Source organism: Leptopilina boulardi, unplaced genomic scaffold (genome assembly GCF_019393585.1).
Source record: "Leptopilina boulardi isolate dan_hultmark-lab unplaced genomic scaffold, ZJU_Lbou_2.1 LbouV2_255, whole genome shotgun sequence".
NCBI classification, from domain to species: Eukaryota; Metazoa; Arthropoda; class Insecta; order Hymenoptera; family Figitidae; genus Leptopilina; species Leptopilina boulardi.
In genome coordinates this window covers 1054844-1077928 of record NW_026137813.1, presented here as the reverse complement: position 1 = coordinate 1077928, position 23085 = coordinate 1054844, and the positions used below count along the sequence as shown (strand labels likewise).

The following is a 23085-nucleotide window of genomic DNA, read 5'->3' as shown; positions in this document are numbered from 1 at the left end:
ATTATATATGTATATAGTTCTTTCTGCATTGAAGTTTATTTTTACTTGATTTATTTTTCAATAAAAATTGATTCAAATAATTTTTTATTTTAGAACAGTAACGAACAAATTTTTATTTTGTTCACATTCATATATATGAAAAAATTATATTTTAAATTTTCAACAAAAACTAAATAAGTAAAATAATTATAATGACTTAATACTTATAAAAAAAATAATTAAAATTTGTGAGTGCTTTAATAATTTTTTATTTTGAATTTTAAATTTAAGAAAAATAATTGAAGATCAACATTAACAATTTCTTATCACAAAAAGAATATTTGCAGATTAATATAAACATTATTATTTTAGAAACTTTATAATTTTTTAAATTCTTTTATAATTTATCATCTCAAAAAGAATAATTTGAGATCAATATTGATAATAATTGAAAAGTTTTTCAATAATTTTTTCTTGAACAAAGAAAGTCGTACGACTAGGCCCTTTCTTAGCCATATGACCGAGAAGCGATGAGAAGTTGGGTTTCAAAAAATTTGTTCTATTTTAAACAATTATAATTTCTAACTGCTTTAATAATAATTTATTATCTTTTAAAGAATAATTAAAAATCCATATTAAGAATAATCAAAAAAGTTTTTTCATATTTTTTTTATTTAAAAAAAATTCTTCGACTATCCCTTCATAGCCATATGGCCGAGAAGCGATGAGAAGTTGAATATATAAAATTATTTAAATTATTTTAATGTTTAAAATTTTTTAATTATTTATTAATTTATTGTTTAAAAAAGAACAATTGAAAATTTATAATATAAGAATAATTAAAAAGGTTATCAATATTTTTTTGTAAAATAAAATGTTTTCCACAATATATCTTTTTCTTAGCCATATGGCCGAGAAGCGATGAGAAGTTGGATTAATAAAAAAATTCTTTTTATTAAAACACTTATAATATTTAACTGTTTTAATAATTTATTATCTCAAAAAGAATAATTGGAAATGAATTATAACAATAATCAAAAAGTTTTTGCATATTTTTTTTATTTAAAAAAAATTCTTCGACTCCCTTCATAGCCATATGACCGAGAAGCGATGATAAGTATAGCATTTTCAAATTCTTTATTCAATTAACCCCTTAACTGTGAGATACATCTATACATAACCAAAAATTTCAGTATTATACCATAGTTACTGGCAAACCAGTACTGAGCCGATATTGAGCCAGTACTGGCTCAAATAGATTTTCTTTTTGATTAATACTAGTTTATAAAAAGTTCTAGAGTGAACCTGATGAATCTTTTTGTTTAAATATTTTGTTTATAAAAATTTTTTCACTTTGATTTTATTTTTGAAAATTAAAAGGTATATATTTTGCTTTTTTGTGGGTAAAATTATTTAAACAAAAAGTTTCCTGAGACTAATTCCAAAACATTTTGCAAGTTTTTTTTATTGTTTTCAGATATGCAATAAACCAAAAAAAATTTTAAACGAGGGTAAAGCTTCCTGAAGTGTACCTACAATATTTGAAGAGTATTCCAATTTTATTCATAATTTTTATTTTAGTAGTAAACAATGATGGAAACAACACCTATAAATATTTTTGAAAAAAAATTGTTGTATCAAAAGTTATTAACAATTTAACTTTTTAACACCTTTTTAGAAAAAAATTAATTACTTAAAAACTAATTGACAGAATTGAATAAAAATTGGTACACATGTTTAAAAATAAATATTTTTTAAAAATATAAATTTTTTTTTAAAATTATCATACAATTTGTTTAAATAATTGCACATTTTTATAAACAAATGAAAATTAAAGTATGTTCTCAATTAGATAATTAAGTTTTCTTTACAGCATCTTATTCTACATGATATTTGAAACAATTTTCAAAAAAAAAAATTTTGGGCACGTATTTTAATAACAAAATATAGCGTTTTTTGTTGCGCGCTGCAGAGAGGTTATGGCGCGCTGTACCGCGGCGAGTATTTAGTGATACTCTAGGCGCCTCAGATATGCTTCAAATCAGATAACTCATTGGAAATAAAGGTTTATTTCAATTATAATTTTAATTCTTTGTTATTTAAATATTTTGTTTATTGTTTAGAAACATTTTATTTAGATACATTGTTGAATATTTTTCTTAAGCGTAAATATTCTTCAAATCGAAGTCTTTATCTCCAGAAAATTTTTTACACCTAATTTGTTTATTTTCTGTGGGAACAAAGCAATGATATTGTCGCGTATCTTGAATTGTTTTTACATTGCGAAAACGTACTTTCAACGATTTTTCATGTGCATCGTGTTCTTGATTTGTACAAAAATCGAAACTTATTTTTTTAAAAAAACCATTTGCCCACTCAAAAAGACTTCGTGGTGAAATTATATGATTTTCATAAACGCGATGTAAACTGGCTTTTTTAGCATTTCTCTTCACCGACCCACCAATCCCATCCGAAGGACCTTTGCCGTGGGAGGTAGCAAAAAAGTGCCATTCCGCTTTAACTTTGAATTCTTTTTCGTGATGCAATAAGTTAACGAAATTAAATTTATTTTTGTATTGCGATCCAGCCCCGTCTGAAAAGTAAATTATTTTTTTGACATTTTCAGTACCATGAAATCGTTTTAAGAAGTCAATAAGTTTGGTATTAAATAAATGGACCGCTACATTATTGTGTTGCAAACATTCAGATATAATGACATAATTGTAAACATCTTGTAAACATCTTGTAAACATTTACTGGTATGTCATGTACAATAATTATTTCATATTTAGAACTAAAGTTAATAGAAAACCAACACGATTTTTCGAAGAAATTTCCTAATATTCACTTACCCAGAACTTATTATTAACATAAATATTCATTCATTTTACATAAAAATAATTAAATTATTATGCATACATTTGACAAGACCATTGAATAAACATAACAACTTAAAGCGTATGTTTAAAGCGCCTATAGCGTAACACACGTGTAACAGTGCGAATACTCGCCGCGGTACAGCGCGCCATAACCTCTCTGCAGCGCGCAACAAAAAACGCTATATTTTGTTATTAAAATACGTGCCCAAAAATTTTTTTTTGAAAATTGTTTCAAATATCATGTAGAATAAGATGCTGTAAAGAAAACTTAATTATCTAATTGAGAACATACTTTAATTTTCATTTGTTTATAAAAATGTGCAATTATTTAAACAAATTGTATGATAATTTTGAAAAAAAATTTATATTTTTAAAAAATATTTATTTTTAAACATGTGTACCAATTTTTATTCAATTCTGTCAATTAGTTTTTAAGTAATTAATTTTTTTCTAAAAAGGTGTTAAAAAGTTAAATTGTTAATAACTTTTGATACAACAATTTTTTTTCAAAAATATTTATAGGTGTTGTTTCCATCATTGTTTACTACTAAAATAAAAATTATGAATAAAATTGGAATACTCTTCAAATATTGTAGGTACACTTCAGGAAGCTTTACCCACGATCAAACTAAAAATAAATAAATTTGTTTATAAAAAATTTATTTTTTTTTAAATAAAAATTTAAACAAATTTTCTTGACAACACTTGTTAAAAATTAAGAAACAACTTTTATTTTCTTAAAAAAGTTTTTCAAAAATTTATTTTGATGCAAATAAATAAGTGAATAATAAAATAATTAAATAGCTATACTCATTACTTTTTTATTTAATATACAGTTTCATTTTGTAAATTTCTTTTTTTCTATATTTTTATTTTAAATCTTCTTTAAATTAATTATTTTACAAGTAATTTTTCAAAACTACTTTAAAAGCTATAAACAAATTTGGCGTAAGTTTTTTTTTTTATATTAAAAGAAAATATATTTTTTTTATTCAAATTAAAAGAAAATAAATTAGTTAAGTTGTGTAATATTTTATTAATCAGTAAAGGTTTTTCAAATTGTCTTAATTTTTAGTATAATACTGTAATTATACTGTTTTATGTACTGTAATTTATTAAGAATAAATTACCAATAATTTCTTTAATATTAACTTGTTTAAAAAATATTTTATTTTGATTTAATCAAAATCTTTTTTTTAAATTAAAATAGAATGTAACAAAAATCAGTATATATACTATGTATATAACATTGTTTATGACAATTAAGTCATAAATAATTTTTTTAAAAAAAATATATACAACAAAATGTAATATATATAAAAAAAAATTATAAAACTGACCTATTATTATTCATTCACCGGTTTTACAAAGTATCTATCAATGTAGTGGAGAATTTCAAAACCAACTTCTACCATAATAAGAATTATTATCATCCATTCTAATCGAACATGATGTTTATCACTTAAATGGGATGACAAAAGTTCCACGAGTTCCACACAGTGATTTATTTTTTCATTCATTACCTGTAAAATTAATTATTTTAACTTTTTTGGAAAATTTTTCACAAAAAGATAAATTTTAATTTAAATTTTAACCCACTTAAATTTAAATTATTAAATGAGGTTATTTTTTTTTTTGCATCATTTGAGTCCTAAAAATATACACGATGGTAAAAAAAAAAAATTAATTTTTGCCCATTTTAAAAATTAAAGTCTTAAAAAAATTAATATTTTACATATATCTATGTTCTTTCATCAATTTTAACTATTTTTCACGCTTTTTTAATGGAATCTCTCGCATGGATATTCAAAAATTATTAATTTTTTTAAAAAAAATAAAAATTCTAAAATGGTCAAAAATTAAAATTTTCTTTTTTTGATCACTTTATATGTTTTTAGGATCCAAATGATTCAAGGAAAAAAATAAAACCTCGTTTAATAATTTAAATTTGAGTGGGTCAAAATTGGAGGTGGTGCCTCCCCTTAAATAATAATTGCAGGCCTCGGATTATACATACGACTTTTTCTGACTTTTTTTCGACTTATTTAAATAAGATGCGACTTTTTCGACTTTTTTTTACATTTTTTTACAAAAATTTTTAAACAAAATTCGTTTTTTTTATTATTTAATACAGATCTTCAGATCTTCTTTATTTCAATTATTTAACAAATTTTTAACTAAAATTCTTCACTAAATTAATTATTTTTAATAATTTTAATGAAATTCTTCAAAAATTTAATAATCTTAAATTATTTTTCAATTAAAAATTTTATAAAATTCAATAATTGTTTATAATTTAAAAAAAAAATCAAATAAAATTAACAAAAATTTCAATTTAAAACCTTTTAAATTTTAATTATTTTTATAATTTTCCATTTAAAATTTTCTGAAATTTAATAATTTTAATTGCAACTCTTACGAATTTTCAATTATTTTAAATGATTTTTTTTAATTCTTCGAAAATTCAATTATCTGAAAAAGCATTTTTTAATTACAAAATTTTAAAGTTCAATTTTTAATAAATTTCTTTAACAACAGAAATCAGCAAAAAAATTTCACTTTAAAATCACTTGAATTCAATTATTTTCAAAAATTTCAATTTAAAACCTTCTAAAATTTAATTATTTTTAAAAAGTGTTAACTATAATTTTTCCAAAATTAAATGATTTTAAATGATTTTTGTAATATTATTCAAAAATTCAATTATTTGAAAGCATTTTTTCAATGAAAAACTTTTTCACTAAAAATTTTAATTAAAAATCACTTGAAGTTTAATTAATTTCAAAAATCTGAATTGTAAATCTTTGAAAATTCAATTACTTAAAAAAAAATTGTTATCTAAAATTATTTAATAAATTATTTTTAGTTCTGTAAAATTTAATTAGTGTCTAAAAATTAAAAAAATCTTTTGAAAATTAATTATTTCTAAAAATTTCAACTATATAACTCTTTCAAAGATCAATTATTTTTAATAATTTTAAAATTTCTTTAAAAATTCAAATATTTACAAAAGTTTCACATGGAAACTCTAAAATTGAATTGTTGTCAGAATTTTTTTTTCCGAAATTTGTCCTACTCAATTAAAAATTAAAAAAATTTACAACTTCGATTCTGAAATATTCGAAATAAATTTTCTTGATATATTCCTATAGAATTATTTTTATTAAGGAATTAATAAAATGTATTTGATATCCAATAACATTATTTACTTATTTAAAGTAAAATAATTATGAAATTAAGTAAATTTAATTAAAATTAATAATCAACTATTTTGGGAATGTAAATCGACTAAAACGACTTTTTTTACCTTTTAAGTCAATCCGAAGTCTGTAATAGTAATAATAATAGTAATGATAAATTAAAAAAAAAATAAATAAAAATTGATTTACTTACCCTTGTGCGCTTTGTAATATTAAAATTAGAACAAGTTTGATGATATAATGTTTCGAGATCATCACGTTCCCAATAAAAATCAGGAGTATCGAGTAAATCAGAACTCAAATTAATTAAATGTCTTAATGCAAATAGTTCTCCCTGTTTTCTCAGTACTTCTTCTCGTGTCATTTTAATAGTTCTACCTGCTTTTAAATCTTCAGTGACAAATTCTATTGAATTAACATAAAGATTTAATGACGCTTCCCATATTCCCAATTTTACTGATTGTGCTACTGCATTTGAGAATGTATATTTATCATATTCATTTGTATCGGGAGCCAAAACTATATCTCCATCTTTTAAATGACTTCTTTTGCTGAAAAAAAAATAAACAATGACAATAATTTTTGTTCTTATTTTATTTTCTACTATTCATGTTATAAATATTTAATAAAAAAAATTTTAAATATATTACCCTTTTTCAGCGTATGTATAAGACATTACTTCACCTTCAGCGTGAATTAAATCATTCTTATAACTGTTGTCTTCATAATTTTTCAAAAATTGTAACACATTACCTAATTCTAATTCTGGAATATTCCACAAGACAACTGTTCCTTCTCTAAAGAAATAAATTTCACGTGGTTCTTGACCAACTTCATATTTTGGAATTGCTTGAATTACATCTGGTTCAGCTGTAAATACATGTAACTGTGAGAATAATTATTATTTATAGAAAGTCCAATAATTTTTTTTATTATATTTACTTTCAGTCTTTAATTTATAATAAAACATTAAATTACAGTTTTTAAAATATGGGATTATTTTTAAAAATAACTGTTTAATGTTGTTAAAATGCTTTATTTCGCAATAAACAATAAAATATTATATTTGTGAAAAAATAATTCCATAAATAACAGAATAATAATAATTAAATGACAATTATTTTCATTTGTATGTTTAATGTTATATAAGCAAAAAAAAAACAACTGGAACTTTTTAAACCTTCTTTAAACAAATTATTATCTTTATTTATCAAGAAACTTTGTAATGAACTTTCAAAACACCCAAAATATTAATAGAAAATTTTTATTTTAATTTTGAATTATGTATGTTGCTTTATATTACCTTTTTTTATTCACAATTAGTTTTATTTTTAAGTTTGCGGAAAAGAAAATTGTAAAACTTTGTAAAAGTACACAGTGGAGAAATAAATAATAATAAATTAATTAAAAATATTTTAATTTATAAATAATAGAGGGTAAAAAATGGTTTTCAGCTTTTTTTTTAATGGAATATATTCGATTATTAAAAATTGTAAATAACTCGAAAAATACGTATAAACATAAATAAATTCTAATACAAAACTTTAAAGCTTACAGGTGTTAAATTAGAACATTATTAATAGGTAATGATTTTCTTATAACTGAATTAATAACAAATATTCTCGTAGTTATATAAAATAAAAGTTATTTTTTAAAAAGTTTAAGAATTAAATAATTAACTGATAAATAAAATTTTTTTAAGAATTTCTCAAATAAAGGGAAAATTTAAAGGAAAAACATTTAAACATTAATATAGAAGAGATTAAGAGAAAAAAATGAGAAAATTTTATTAAAAATTGGAAAAGAATTAAAATAATACGAGAATCTTTAAAAAAAAATTAAAAGAAAATAGAAAATTTAAATGAAATGCAATGTTGAAGAGAAAATTTAAAACAAAAATTAAAAATTTAAGAAAGTTTTAGAAAAAAAACATAATTTACGGGAAAAATTGAAAATGATTTAAAAAACGAAATTAAAAAAAAAAGAAATCAATTAAAATGTTTAACGTCCGAGAATTATATTAAGGGGGTAGAGTCTGGTGTTTCGATGCCTTTTTGGGAGCTTATTTCAGGATTTTTTTTAATTATAAAATAAAATATAATCACACCAAATCTTTTTACTTCGTTTTATTCTAATCATGAAGTGTTGAAAAAAATTATAATCGATTATTTTTTACTAGATTTTGTTATTTATATTTAATATTAATGTTTATAACAAAAAAATGCTGGCGCAGATGATTTACAAAAACCTATCCGACCGATTGCTCCAATTTTTTTACAGCTTATTCTACACAAGCATGGCTTTGGCCCGTACTAGAATAAAACATTTTTGTTAATAAATAACAAAATAGCGGACTATATAAGCAAAAAGATTCAAAAATTGTCTCTTTTTTATTGACAAAAAGTTAAAAATAAAAAAAAGTTATCATTAAAATTGCGTAATTCTAGTACGGGCCACAGCCATACTTGTGTAAAATAAGCTAAAAAAATTGGAGCAATCGGTCGAACAGATTTTTGTAAATCACCTGCGCCAGCATTTTTTTGATATAAACATTAATATTAAATATAAATAACAATGTCTAGTAAAAAATAATCGATTATAATTTTTTTCAACACCTCAAAAGAAGAATAAAACGATGTAAAAAGATTTGGAGTGATTATATTTTATTTTATAATAAAAATAAATTCTGAAATAAGCTCCTAAAAAAAGGCCTAAACACCAGACTACCCCCTTAATTAGAAGGTTTCGTATGAATAAAAACTTTTATTAAACAACAATGATCCGAATGTTATCGTTTTTATTCATATACGAAACCTTCTAATTAGTAAGAAAACAAAAAGTTGAAGAAATTAAAAGAAAAATATATAGAATTTTAGGAATTTCAAAAAAAAAAAAAATTAGAAATTCTCAAAAAAAATTTTTGGGAAAAATCGAGAATTTTAGAAATCGTCAAATTAAAAAGGAGAATTTGCAAATAAAAGTGATAATTTGCAAAAAAAAAGTGATAATTTTGATTTGTAAAAGTAAATAAATAAATATTGTTTCTCTTTGTAAAAATAAATAAATTATAGTTGTCTATAAAAAAGTTTTTTTTTTATTGACAATAAATTCCAGAAAATTAAGTAAATTCCCTGACTCCTCTGATCGTTAAGACACTCTGTAAATTTTAATTGTTAAATTTAAACAATTATATAATAAAAATTATTAAATGAAATTAATTTAAATAAATTTCTAGAATTAAATTTCTAAAATTAAAATTATGATTATGTTATTAAAATGTTTTTTTTTAAATTTATTTAAACTTATATTGTCATTAATAAATTCAATTTAAAGATTTACAAAATAATTTAAGTATATTTAAATACTATAAAATAGAAGTTATTTTTTTAATTTAAATTAAAATCAATAATAATTGAAATGTTTAATTTTTGAATTTATTAAAATCAATAATAAATTTAAATTATATTAAATTAAAGAAATGTAAATGTAAATAAATTTTGAAAAAATTTCTTTAAATTTTTTTAAAAAAAAAGATATATATTTTGGTAGCAAATGGTTTAAAGCAAAATAGATTAAAGTTAAAAATTTACAAAAATTGTATGATACTACAAAATATGTTAAAAAATTATTTTACGTACGTTTAGAAGATGTACGAAATTTTTGAGGAATATATAAATCTTGTCGTTTAAGTCCTTCCATGAGAGCTTCCAAATTATATTCCTCAGCAGTGGCTAACGCCTTAACTTTCCAAAACTATAGAAAATATTTAATTTTTTTTTTTTTTTTTTTTTTAATTATAAAATAAAATATTAATTATTAAAGTAATAGAAAAAAAGAAACTTACCCCAGGAACTGGAATATCTTCTTCATCGTTGTAAGATTTTTTTTTCTTCAATGGTCTTTTTTTAATTTGTAAAGGTGAAATAATTTCCTTAACTGGTTTTAAATGTGAATCTTTCTTTTGTGTACAATATTTTGCATTATTAAAAAAAATACTTTGTTTTTCTAATTTGGAATTAGTGAAAAATTGCGATGTGACAGTGATGAAATTTCTTTGAGTTTGTAGTAATGTAATTCCTACATTATAAAAACTATTTAAATTTATTGGTTTAATTGCTTGTAAAATTGATCGTTGAATTGTTATTACAATCATTTTTTTTTTTTATTAATTATTATAGAAGGAAAATAATGACACAAATGATAAATTAAGTTACATCAACTGAAAGGTTGAAGTTCAATTTTTTGGTTAAAAGCACGTGCTTTTTAATTTGTCGCATTTATATTTTAATAACACTGTCATAGAATTTCTTTTTATTAATTAAACTCAAATTTTTATTTAGTTTTACAATTGACGTTTAAAATAGTACAATTATTAATAAATTGTACATTAAAATAAAGAAATATTTATTACTGGTATTGTGCATTGCCTGCTCAGTGTTTATTAATTGTAATTCATAACGTGAAATTTAGAATTTTTAAAGGTATATCCATATGCGCAAGCTGACAATGGTTTCACATTTTGGATCTTTTACTGTATCTTGAAACAACGGAGACTAACTGCGTTTACAGTTACACGAGATACGTAAAAACCTTTTTTTTGCATTACGTAGTTACCCAACTCTGAAAAACAGATTGTCAGTGTGTGTTGCCTTCATCACAATTGTCAATATTTAATGTGATTATTAATTGCAATTTATTATATGTATTAAATATTTACATAATTGTATTTTAATTGAGAAAAAAGGCAAAAAAAGAACGCTTCAAGATGATGATGGACTATTTTGTTACGAATAATTCCCTGGCACCAGCTCCAATGGGAATACAAAGTACAGCTGGAGCAGTTCCTGTTAAAAATGACAAAGGTACACTATATAATATATTTCCAAAACAAATAAGTGGATCAGCTTTCAAATTATTTATTTCTTTTGAAAATTTAATTCTTTTAAATTTTCTCAAATACATTTACTTTTCTGATATGTAATTAAAAATTATGTCAGTAGAAAATCAACAAAATAATTATTTTCGTACATTAATTTTTAAAAATAGATTTGAGTTACTCTTTTTCTATAAGTTTTTCTTTTTATTTGATAAAAATTAAAGTCCATTATTACTAGAATTTTCAAAGGGCAATAAGATTAAAATAATAAGGAAATTAAAAATACATGAAAAATATAAAAAAAAAAAAAAAAAGATGTAGGTATATACATAGTTAAATATATTTGACTGACCAATATTCCATTAATTGCTCTTTGACAATTTTTATTTCGACTTTTTTTTAAAAACATTTTTTAAACAAAATACGATTTTTTAGTATAAAATTTACATCTTCCAAAACTGAATTATTAAATGAATATTAACTAGAATTTTTCGCAAAATTAATTATATTCAATAATTTTAATCAAGTTCTCTAAAAATTCTATTATTTAAAATATTTTTCAAATGAAAATTCTTTTAAATTCAATTATTGTTTAAATTTTGTAAAAAAAAATTCAATTAAAATTTATGAAAGTTTCGATTTTAAATCTACTAAAATTCAATTATTTCTAAAAAAATTTAACTTTAAATTTTCAAAAATTTAATTATTTCTAAAATTCTTCGGAAAATTAATTATTTTTAATAAATTTAATCAACATTTTCAAAAATTTAATTTCTTTTAAACATTTCTCAATTTAAAATTTTCTAAAATTCAATTATTATACAATACAGATCTTCTTCAGATCTTCTTTATTACAATTATTTAACAAATTTTTTAATAAAAATTCTTCACTAAATTAATTATTTTTAATAATTTTAATGAAATTCTTCATAAATTCAATTATCTTAAACTATTTCTCAATTAAAATTTTTATGAAAATTTAATATTTGTTTATAGTTTTAAAAAAATAAGCAAATAAAATTACCAAAAAATTTTAATGCAAAATTTAATTATTTGCAAAAAATTTCAATTATTTTTATAATTTTTATAATATTCTTCGAAAATTTTGGAATTCAATTTTTTCTATGTGATTTCTAATAAATTCTTCATCAACAGAAATCACTAAATATTTCTCTTATCACAATTATTGTCTGAAATTTAACATAATCTTTTGAAATTCAATTATTTTCAAAAATTTCAATTTAAAAGCTTCTAAAATTTAATTATTTCTAAAATTTTCCATCTAAAATTTTTTAAAATTTAATAATTTCAATTATAACTCTCCTGAAATTCAATTATTTTTAATGATTTTTATAATATTCTTCGAAAATTCAACTATCTGAAACCATTTTTCACTTAAAAAGTTTTCAAATTATTGTATTTTTATTTTTTTTGCAATTTCTAATAAATTTTTTAGTAACAGAAAGCATCAAAAATTTTTAATAAAAAATCATTTGAAGTTCAATTAATTTCAAAAATCTAAATATTGTAAAGTTTTTAAAATTTCAATTAGTTTTAAAAAATGTTCTCTAAAATTTTTGATAATTTATTTTTAGTTTTGTAAAATTTAATTATTGTCTGAAAATTAACAAAATCTTTTGAAATTCAATTATTTCTAAAAAATTTTAACTTTAACTCTTCCAAAATTATTATTAAAAAAAAAAATTTATTTAAAAATCTGTAAAACTTGATTAAGAATTGTCTGAAAAATTTTTTTAACCATCAAAACAAAAAACTATGACAAAATTTTTAATTCGAATAAATTGCTTAAATCAGACTTCAAGAAAGTTATAAAAATGGAACTTTAATAATTTTTTATAGAATTATTCTCATTATAAAATTAATAAAATGAATTTAATATCCAATAACATTAGTTATTCAAAAGAAAAATATTTATTAACCAATTAAATGTTGTTAAAATAAAAAAAATGGACTTTTTCGATTTTTTTTATGCCTTAAAGTCGATTTGAGATCTGTAATAATAAAATATTTATTATATACCGTGGATGTCCCAGTTACCGTCCACCTAAGACCTAGTTTCCGTCCAGTTTAATTTTCAAAATAACATTTATAAAAAAATTATTTTCTTTTATTTGTTTACTTAAACTAATAAGTCGATTGTGTGACAAAAGGAATAAATTATTGTTAAAAAATAATTTAAATTACTATACGAGATATTTGTAAAATGGACGGAAACTGGGACATGGACAGTAACTGGTACATCCACGGTAATTGTATTTTTAAAAAATAAGAAATCAACTTTTTCGACTTTTCTTGTAATGGAAATCGACTAAAACGTCTTTTTTCTTCCCCTAAATTTGATCCGAGACCTAAAAATACAAAAAATTAAATGTAGTCATTAATAGTTTATAGTGAAAAAAGTTTTAAAATAATTTAATCTTGTACATGTAATGTATTTTTGTCAAAATAAAATTTATTAAAATAGTACTTGGAAAAAAAATTTTATCTTGTAAAAGTTTTGGAATTTTATTTAGAAAAATGTTCTAGACACCTTGATAATGAAAATTTTGTGTCAACCCTGCAATTTAATTTTTTTCATCATATACAATTTTCTTTTTGATTGCAGGAGAATTGTCTATGAAAAAAGTAAAAGTACATCGATATGTATCTGGTAAACGTCCTGATTATGCTCCAGCAGCAAGTTCCGATGAAGAATCAGAGGAAGATGATTTTCTTGAGAAACGTGTCTATAAATCATACGACGATACAGAGACAAATACAGAAATTGTTGAACCATCGCGAAGTAAAATTGGCGACGAGGACGATCCTCGATTACGTCGTTTGACACGTTTAAATAAACAAAAAGAATCGGAAACAGAAATACGCGTCGAAAGACATCGACATGTTTATGAGCCCGAAATACTTGAAACAGTACCCGATAGATTACGTGAAAGAATAAAACTTGAGAGTTCAGATTCATCGGAAGATGAAGATTTATCAGATACAGAAATTGAGAAACGACGTGAGGAATTAAAAAAACGTGTTATGTCAAAAAAAGATGCCGACGAGGATTTAATACAAGATGAAGATGAAGAAAAATCAGGTGAAAGTTCAGAGGAAACATCAGAATATGAGGAATATACTGATTCAGAGGAGGAAACGGGACCAAGATTAAAACCAATTTTTGTCAGTAAAAAAGATCGTATCACAGTAATGGAAAAGGAGAAGGAAATATTTAAACAAAAACAAGCTGAAGCTGAAGCAAAAAAAATGGCTGAAGAAAGACGTAAGCAAACATTGAGAATTGTTGAGGATATTGTACGTAAAGATACACAAGTTAATAAAGTGACAAATGATATTGATAGTAAACTTGAGGATGTTTGTACGGACGATGAAAATGATGAGGCCGAATATGAGGCATGGAAATTGCGTGAATTAAAAAGAATTAAACGCGATCGTGAGGAACGTGAACAAATGGAAAAGGAACGTTTAGAAGTTGAACAACTACGTACAATGACGGAGGAGGAACGTCGTCAAGAGGCGCGTCTTAATCCAAGAACAATAACAAATAAAGCGGCAAAGGGAAAATATAAATTTTTACAAAAATACTATCATCGCGGTGCATTTTATCTTGATAAGGATGATACAATATTTAAACGTGACTTTTCTGGTGCAACATTGGAGGATCATTTTGATAAGACAGTTTTGCCAAAAGTTATGCAAGTCAAGAACTTTGGTCGTAGTGGTCGAACAAAATATACACATCTTGTCGATCAAGATACAACACAATTTGATTCGCCTTGGATTTCGGAAACTGCACAAAATTTGAAATTCCACAATTATCAAGCAGCTGGAATGAAACAAGTTTTTGATCGTCCTTCATTGAAAAAAAGGAAAAATGAATGAAAAAAATAAAGGGGTAATTTTTTTTTTTTTTTTATTAATTTACATTGATTATTGAACTTAGTTTAAATTAAATGATAGATATAAATTATAAATTAAAAGAGTTACAGCAATAAAAATAAAAATCTTGAATTAGAATTTTGTGCATTTTTGTTTCAGAATTTGGAAAATAAAAAATCATATTTACCCTAAAAATATTTTTCGTTTAATAATTAGAAATTATTATTTAAAAATTTGACATAATTTTTAAATTAAATTTTTGTTGTCAATAATTTTATTCAAGTTCAAAACTAATTTAATAATGTGCTACCTTTTTCAACTTTCTCATTATTCGATTAATTTACGAAAGTAATATTAAAAAAAAATTCAATTTACAATGTAAAATTTAGAGAATACAAAATAACGTATATATCATATTTTCATATAATATTATTATCATCAATTGAATGTGTGTAATTTTTTTCAAATTTAGCAAATTTTAATTGATTTAAATTTCAAATTATCCGAATTTCAATTTATTCAAATTTTAACTTATTTAAATTTCAATTTCAACAAATTTTAATAAATTTCAATTTCAAATTATCCGAACTTTAATTTTAGCCAAATTTTAATTGATTTAAACTGAAATTTATCCGAACTTTAATTTTAGACAAATTTTAATTGATTTAAACTGAAATTTATCCGAATTTCAATTTTATCCAAATTTTCATTGATTTAAACTGAAATTTATCCGAATTTCAATTTCAGACAAATTTTAATTGATTTAAACTGAAATTTATCCGAATTTCAATTTCAGCCAAATTTTAATTGATTTAAACTGAAATTTATCCGAATTTCAATTTTATCCAAATTTTCATTGATTTAAACTGAAATTTATCCGAATTTCAATTTTACCCAAATTTTAATTGTTTAAAACTTTATAGATTGAGTTAGAATAAGTTAACAAAAATACCAATGTAGCTGGGGAAAAAAATAATATATTTAATTTTTTTTGTTTGTATCAAATATTGTTAATTTTAACGAAGCTGAAGTACGCAACGTTTATATAAACGATTTTTAAAGAAATAATTTTTTAAAATGAAAAATTCTATAATTTTTTGTCTAAAAAATATTTCTTGTAATTTTTATTAATCAACAAATTATAAAAAAATAATTTTTAGACAAAAAATTATAGAATTTTTTATTTTAAAAAATTATTTCTTTAAAAATCGTTTATATAAACGTTGCCTACTTCAGCTTCGTTAATTTTAAAATTCTCACAAATTTACTTATATGTCCGTTAAAAAAAAAACCAATTCGCTATTCAATTATTGTGTTAAATTATCCAAAATTTAATTTACCTAAATTTTAAACTATTAATTAATGCTTTAATCATTGATGAGAAATTTCAATTTTTAAAAATTTGAATTAGATACAAATTAGTTATTTTGCACATTAATTTTTTTTTAACTTGCTCCTTAGATAAAAATTAATTATATAATTTTACTTATTTAATAATTAATCAATATTTTTCTAGTATTAAATACTAAATAGTATTTAATAAAATTTGATGAAAATTGCAGTATTAATTTATTCAAAATTTTATTATCTCAGAAATTAGTTTATATCGACATTTTAAAAATTATTATTTTAGACGCGTCGCAAACAAAAGGACCTTAGAAGCAAACGAATTATAGTTTATGTTTACTTTTATAAACTTAAAATCAGTTTTTGTTAAAATATTTTAACTGTAATGAAAACTTAAATATCAATATAATTTGTATTGAGAATTGATCCTCTTTGATTATAATTTCAGTTAAAAATTTCAAAACATAACCTATAATTTTTTACTCCTAAGGTCCCTTTCTTCAGAGCTATAGAAATAGGAAGAAATGAAAATAAAAACTATTTTTATATTAAAATTCATTATAATTTAATAGTTCTCTTTTCTTTTTTGTAAAAAATAAACTGCCAAACTTGAACACATTTTATTGGTATAATCACTGATTGGGACAAACTTAAAAAAAAAAAAAAGCAACAACGAATAGTTTGTCTCTTAAATGCAAATAGCACCGCATATTTGTTCCGGTTTATTCGCTGACGAATTATTCGCAGTCATTGAATCGTTACGTTTTCTTTGGCAACAAAATCTTTCGAAAAATTCACCTAATTCACTGTTCTCTGAATATTCATTATATGTATTTATTAATATATCATTATCTTGCATTGCAATAAAAGTTTGTAAATCATTCTTTGGAAAACCATCGCGATAATAGAGTTTAATTGTTTCATATGCGTCCATAATAACTGAAATAAATAAACTCAAAACAACGTAAATATATAACGATGTAAATGTATATAAATAAATTCGCGAAAACCACCAAAGCATTGGCGATTTAACTGATGTCATTGAAAATGTTGCAAACATATCGTCACCATTGATTAAAGCAAATAAACATTCGGATGTTGATGCAAGTGTTTGAAATTTCATATGATACGGTCCCAATATTAACCAACCGCAAAATGTAAATCCCGCATAAATTAAAATAGCGCACAATAAAAATCTTGCAACTTCAGGCGCTGCTTTTTTCAATGTTAATATCACAACATTATAAGTTTTAAAAAATCCCAAATATCTCAATACACCAAACCAAACCAATAAATTACCAGTGCCCAAAAAAATACTACAAATATTCCAATGATCATTACCAAAATGTTTTCTTTCAATTTGCTCCTTTATTCCCGAGCCAATAATTATTAATAAATCATTAATAATAATCATAATGTACCATAAATTTAAAAATTCCAATCTCCCCTGTAAACTTAATGGTACATTAAAAGTTCTTTTAAAAAATCCCATTGTTTCATATTTTAATAATTGTGCTCTATAAATTGCTCGCGAACATAATATCAATGAAAATGTACAAATAAGAATGACAAATAAATTTAATAGAGTTCTTAATGCCGATTCAAGTTGACTATTTGGATAATAATGCGTCAATCCTTTACATAATAAACGTCTTGGTTCAGTGTCCAATGAAAGTAACATTTGTCCATCAAAATCTTTGTTGTCAAAAATAATTTTAATTTTAAATGTATAACAATCGGGCGGTGTTATTGGACCAGCTGCTTTTAAATTAACAGTTTTAATTGCAAATTTTAATTCTGCTTTAATCAATGATGAGAAATTAATTTTTACATTTTCATCCATTAAAACTTTGCCTATTGAAAATTTATCATTATATTTGTGCGTTATATTTACGCATAATTCTTCAATTTCATTATCAAATATATAACTTTCATTAAAACCAAAAATAATTCCTTTCTTGTAATGTTGTAAACACAATATTACTGGTCCACGTGAATTATCCTCTGAATCATAAGAATAGGATCCAATTGAATTATTTAAATTATAATAACCGTCTAATGCAAAATTTACTGTTTCATAAAAATCATCTTGTTTATAAATTGCAAACGGTCCTGAAGCTGGTGGATATGCTGGAACCTGAAATATATATTTTTTCTTTTCTTTTGAAATTTATTTATGCGATTACATTTTTGTATTATTAATGAATGAATAAATTATAAATAAATTGTTTAGACCATTATATTTTGACCATTGCAGCATATTTTTAGAAAAATATTATAATTCGATATAATCATTTTTTTACATCCGTACAATTCAAATATGTAATTGAATTTTTAAAGAAATATTACAATTATTCAAAATAATTGAACTTTGGAAGAGTTATAGTTGAAATTTTCAGAAATAATTAAATTTTACAGAATTGTAAATAATTTATCAAATAATTTTAGATAAGATTTTTTAAAAGTAATTGAATTTTCAAAGATTTACAATTTAGATTTTTGAAATTAATTGAACTTCAAGTGATTTTTAATTGAAACTTTTGGTGATGAAGAATTTATTAGAAATTACAAACAAAAATTAATTTTCAAAAGTTTTTAATTGAAAAATGCTTTCAGATAATTGAATTTTCGAAGAATATTATAAAAATCATTAAAAATTATTGAATTTCGGAAAAGTTTTGATTGAAATTATTAAATTTTAAAAAATTTTAGAAATAATTAAATTTTAGAAGCTTTTAAATTGAAATTTTTGAAAATAATTGAATTTCAAAAGATTATGTTAAATTTCAGACAATAATTATGATAAGAGAAATTTTTAGTGATTTCTGTTGATGAAGAATTTATTAGAAAACACAAAGAAAAAATTGAATTCCAAAATTTTCGAAGAATATTATAAAAATCATAAAAATAATTGAAATTTTTTGTAAATAATTAAATTTCATGTGATTTTGCATTAAAATTTTTTGGTAATTTTATTTGCTTATTTTTTTAAAACTATAAACAAATATTAAATTTCATAAAAATTTTAATTGAAAAATAGTTTAAGATAATTGAATTTATGAAGAATTTCATTAAAATTATTAAAAATAATTAATTTAGTGAAGAATTTTTATTAAAAAAATTTGTTAAATAATTGTAATAAAGAAGATCTGAAGAAGATCTGCATTGTATACTGAAAAAACGTATTTTGTTTAAAAATTTTGTAAAAAAAATGTAAAAAAAAAGTCGTATAATTCGAGACCTGTTATTATCAAACAATTGTTATTAGAAATTAAATAAGTTTTATTAATTCTCTAATCAGATTTATACAAATTATTTGAATTCAGAAGTTTAGAAAATGTTTTAAATAATTTTTAATTTTTTAAATAAATTTTTTGTAAATTTGAATTGCTGAAGATTTTTTTATAAGCTTTTAATAATAATAATTGAATTTTAGAAAATTTTAAATTGAAAAATGTTTAAAAGAAATTAAATTTTTGAAAATGTTGATTAAATTTATTAAAAATAATTAATTTTCCGAAGAATTTTAGAAATAATTAATTAATTAATTGTTAAATAATTCAAAAATAATTAAATAATTTAATTTGTTAAATAATTGAAATAAAAAAGATCTGCATTGTATACTAAAAAAATGTATTCTGTTTAAAAAATTTTGTAAAAAAATGTCGAAAAAGTTGTATTTTATTCAAATAAGTCGCAAAAAGTGGTATTTTCGAAAAAAAAGTCAGAAAAATTTGTAGAATCTGAGGACTGTAATTACATAAAATTTCGATAATTTAAATCTGAAAACAATTAAATTTTGGACAAAATAATATTCGGATAATTTGAAACATAAATTGGCGAATTTTTAGACAGATTGAAATTTTGTTAATTTTAAGTTTCAATCGATTGAATTTGTATTTGACCAAAATTTTAGTTAATAAATTTATTGGGATTAATAAAAATTAGAATTAATTGAAAATTAGATGAATTGAAATTGAAATTTAGATCGATTAAAATTTTAATTGAATAAATTAGAAATAAATTGAAATTTGGATAAATGAAAATTTAATCGAATTCAAATTTGGAAAAATTAAATTTTGAATTGATATAATTGATTAAAATTAGTCACTTCTTAAAAGTAAGATACTTTATGGGAAATAGGAAAATTTTTACCTAAAAATGTTTTAAATACTTAAATTTTAAAAGAAATTGATAAAAATTCTTAGAATTGAAACAAATTGATTAATATTATTGAAAATTATTAATTTGGCGAAGAATTTTAGATAAAAATTAATAAATACTTAAATATTCGAATAGTTTCTATTAAAATTTTTGAAAATAATGGAATTTTAAGAGATTTTAAAATGAAATTTTTTTTAAATTGAATTACTGAAGATTTTTTATAAAAACAGACATTAATTGAATATTTAAAAATTTTTAATCAATTAAAAACTATTTTAAATAATTGAATTTTAGAAGAACTTTGGTAAAAATAATTAACATAGCGAAGAATTCTAAACAGAAATTTAAAAAATAATTGAATTTCAATTCTGTTACAATTCATATTTTTAGAAATAATCAAATTTCAGATTTTGAATTGAAAATTTTTTAAATTTAAGTAGCTGAAGACTTTTTTAAAAGAATTTTAGTTTTAGAAAATAATTGAAAAATGTTTTAATTAACTGAATTTTTGAAGAATGTCATTAAAATTTTTGAAAATATTTTTTAATTTTATTTTGTCAAATAATAATTTTATTAAAATAAATTGAAAAAAGTTGCATTTAAAAAATAAGCCTGAATCAGTCATACAATCCGAAGCTTAACATTTTTTTGTGAATTTGTTTAATTTTCCAGACAAAAATGTCTTTGAGAATTATTTATTAAATTATCAATTTTTTTTATGGCCGCAACAACGACTTATGTCAAAATTTAATGACCTAATCCAAATAAAAAATTAATTTAATAACCAATATATATTCCTAATATAGAAAAAAAATTATTAGCTAATTTAATTATAATTTATTGTAAATTTCTTTACCTCTTGTACAGAATCCCATCCTCTCAGAAAAAGATGTGAAAATGCAATTCGATTGTCCCATGTGTAATTGACGTGTATATAATTGTTATGCGCAAATAAACAAAGTTGTGTCGTAACTAATACTATTTTAATTATTTGTACAATAAATTTATATGGAAATCTTCGTTTAGCTTGCCATTTTTCAACAGGATTCATGAAAAAAAATTTTAATTTTCGTCGCATTTTATCCTCATCATAACAATTTGCGTTTGAATGTTGACAATAATTATTTCGAATAAATGGTTCTGATGAGCTGTAAAAATATTATTCAAATAGTTATAAGAAAAAATAATATTAAATTAATTTATTAATTAATTTTAATCTTAATATATTAATAAATTAAATGTCTTTGTTTATAATAAGATAAATTAAAAAATTTAATATTTAAATTTATATTTAAATTTTTATTTATTTAATATATAAATTTAAATATTATAATTAGAAACAAAACATTTTTTTTTCAAATTAATTTACATCACAAAAAAATGTAGACTATTTTTTTATATTATAAAACAAACCTAGCATCCATTGTGTTGGATGTTGATTGACTTTCATCTTCGTCAACAGTTTCTTCTTGATTCCAAGCATTGTCAGCGGAATTTATATTTTCAGCCATTTTACTGGCAATTAAAAGTATAATATTTTTAAAACCCACTGTTATTTTTTTTATTCTAAAAAAAATAAAATTCCTTTTTAACAATAGTATGATTTTTCGAATAACAAAAATGTTTATTTATTATTATTTTTTTTTAATATCAAAACATTTAATCTTTTGTTTGAAAGTCTGTTTTGTTTTCTCTACTAAAAATAAAGTTTTATCATTTATAATAGAAATGTGACGTTCAATTGATTAAATTATAAATTTTACATATAAGTATATACATAATGTTAGACAAAAGATACATTATCTCGATCTGTAGCACATATGCTTTATAGATAATATTTTTTTTATTTACCTTTCTATTATTTAATCTCCATTCCTTTAGAATCATTTGAAATGATTTTAAAAATATCAACAATATTGTATTATTTAAATTTTAGTCATTGAAAATCATTGAAACACTCTCTAAAGTAAATAAAATATACGAACACCTTTACATTATCACATTAATTTGTGCAATTTTTTTTTAATGACTTTTTCCCCTTTTTACCAACTATTTGTCAGGGTTGTGAAGTTAGGAGTAAATTGTTAGAGAATTTTCGACCTGCGTATTATATGTTTTCTACGTAATACCACGTAACTCCAAGTTTTTTTAAACGTAATTTTACATTACGTAACGCGTTTTTTACGTATGTTACCCGCTTTCATCAAAAAATTGTATTGTTAAAAACAATTCGAGATATAAATATATAGGAAATTACTGTGTCAGTGTTGAGAACGTAAAACAAGGTAAACACGTCACTACCCAACATATTACTGTAAAAAATAATTTTCTACGTTAATTATACGTAAAAATTCTAAGATTCAGTAAAAACCCCCATATGTGACAATTTACTGATCCCTTTCATTCAGGGTTTTAAAATTTCACGTAACTCAGAGCATTTTTACGTAAATTACGTGGGTTTTTTACATTATGTAAATTACATTTTTTTACGTATAATATATTACGTATATTACCCTATTCTACCAAAAAATACTTATAGAGTATTTTAATATGACGTGATCTTCCCTACCAGGTGGAAATTTAACGCAGATATTTATTTTACCGACACACATATATATATAGAGATCAATGTTATTATTATATTTATATATATACGTCGGTAAAATAAATATTTGCACAAAATTACCACCTGGTAGGCAAGATGACGTCACATTAAAATATTTTATGCCAAAATGTC

At 21.5% G+C, this 23085-nt stretch overlaps 3 protein-coding genes across 4 annotated transcripts; 1 reads left to right on the top strand and 2 right to left on the bottom strand.

The window, feature by feature from the left end:
- Positions 1–951: 951 nt before the first annotated feature.
- Positions 952–10508, bottom strand: LOC127280806 (required for meiotic nuclear division protein 1 homolog). Of its 2 annotated transcripts, none has more exons than XM_051304070.1 (6): positions 9903–10508; positions 9697–9811; positions 6709–6928; positions 6252–6609; positions 4199–4381; positions 952–1149 (listed from the first exon to the last, which is right to left on the bottom strand). In XM_051304070.1, the coding sequence occupies exons 1-5, from the start codon at positions 10209–10211 to the stop codon at positions 4205–4207; spliced, it is 1179 nt and encodes a 392-aa protein (XP_051160027.1). In that variant the 5' UTR covers positions 10212–10508; the 3' UTR covers positions 952–1149; positions 4199–4204. The 2 variants fall into 2 exon arrangements, with proteins under 2 accessions (XP_051160027.1, XP_051160026.1); XM_051304069.1 differs by lacking the exon at positions 952–1149 and adding an exon at positions 2430–2572.
- A 160-nt stretch (positions 10509–10668) lies between these two features.
- Positions 10669–14975, top strand: LOC127280805 (microfibrillar-associated protein 1). Its single transcript, XM_051304068.1, has 2 exons — positions 10669–10920; positions 13561–14975. The coding sequence occupies exons 1-2, from the start codon at positions 10824–10826 to the stop codon at positions 14838–14840; spliced, it is 1377 nt and encodes a 458-aa protein (XP_051160025.1). The 5' UTR covers positions 10669–10823; the 3' UTR covers positions 14841–14975.
- A 1749-nt stretch (positions 14976–16724) lies between these two features.
- LOC127280888 (mucolipin-3-like) lies at positions 16725–22409 on the bottom strand. The gene is made up of 4 exons (XM_051304202.1): positions 22200–22409; positions 21762–21914; positions 21205–21496; positions 16725–18321 (listed from the first exon to the last, which is right to left on the bottom strand). The coding sequence occupies exons 2-4, from the start codon at positions 21857–21859 to the stop codon at positions 16873–16875; spliced, it is 1839 nt and encodes a 612-aa protein (XP_051160159.1). The 5' UTR covers positions 21860–21914; positions 22200–22409; the 3' UTR covers positions 16725–16872.
- Between the last annotated feature and the right edge of the window lie 676 nt (positions 22410–23085).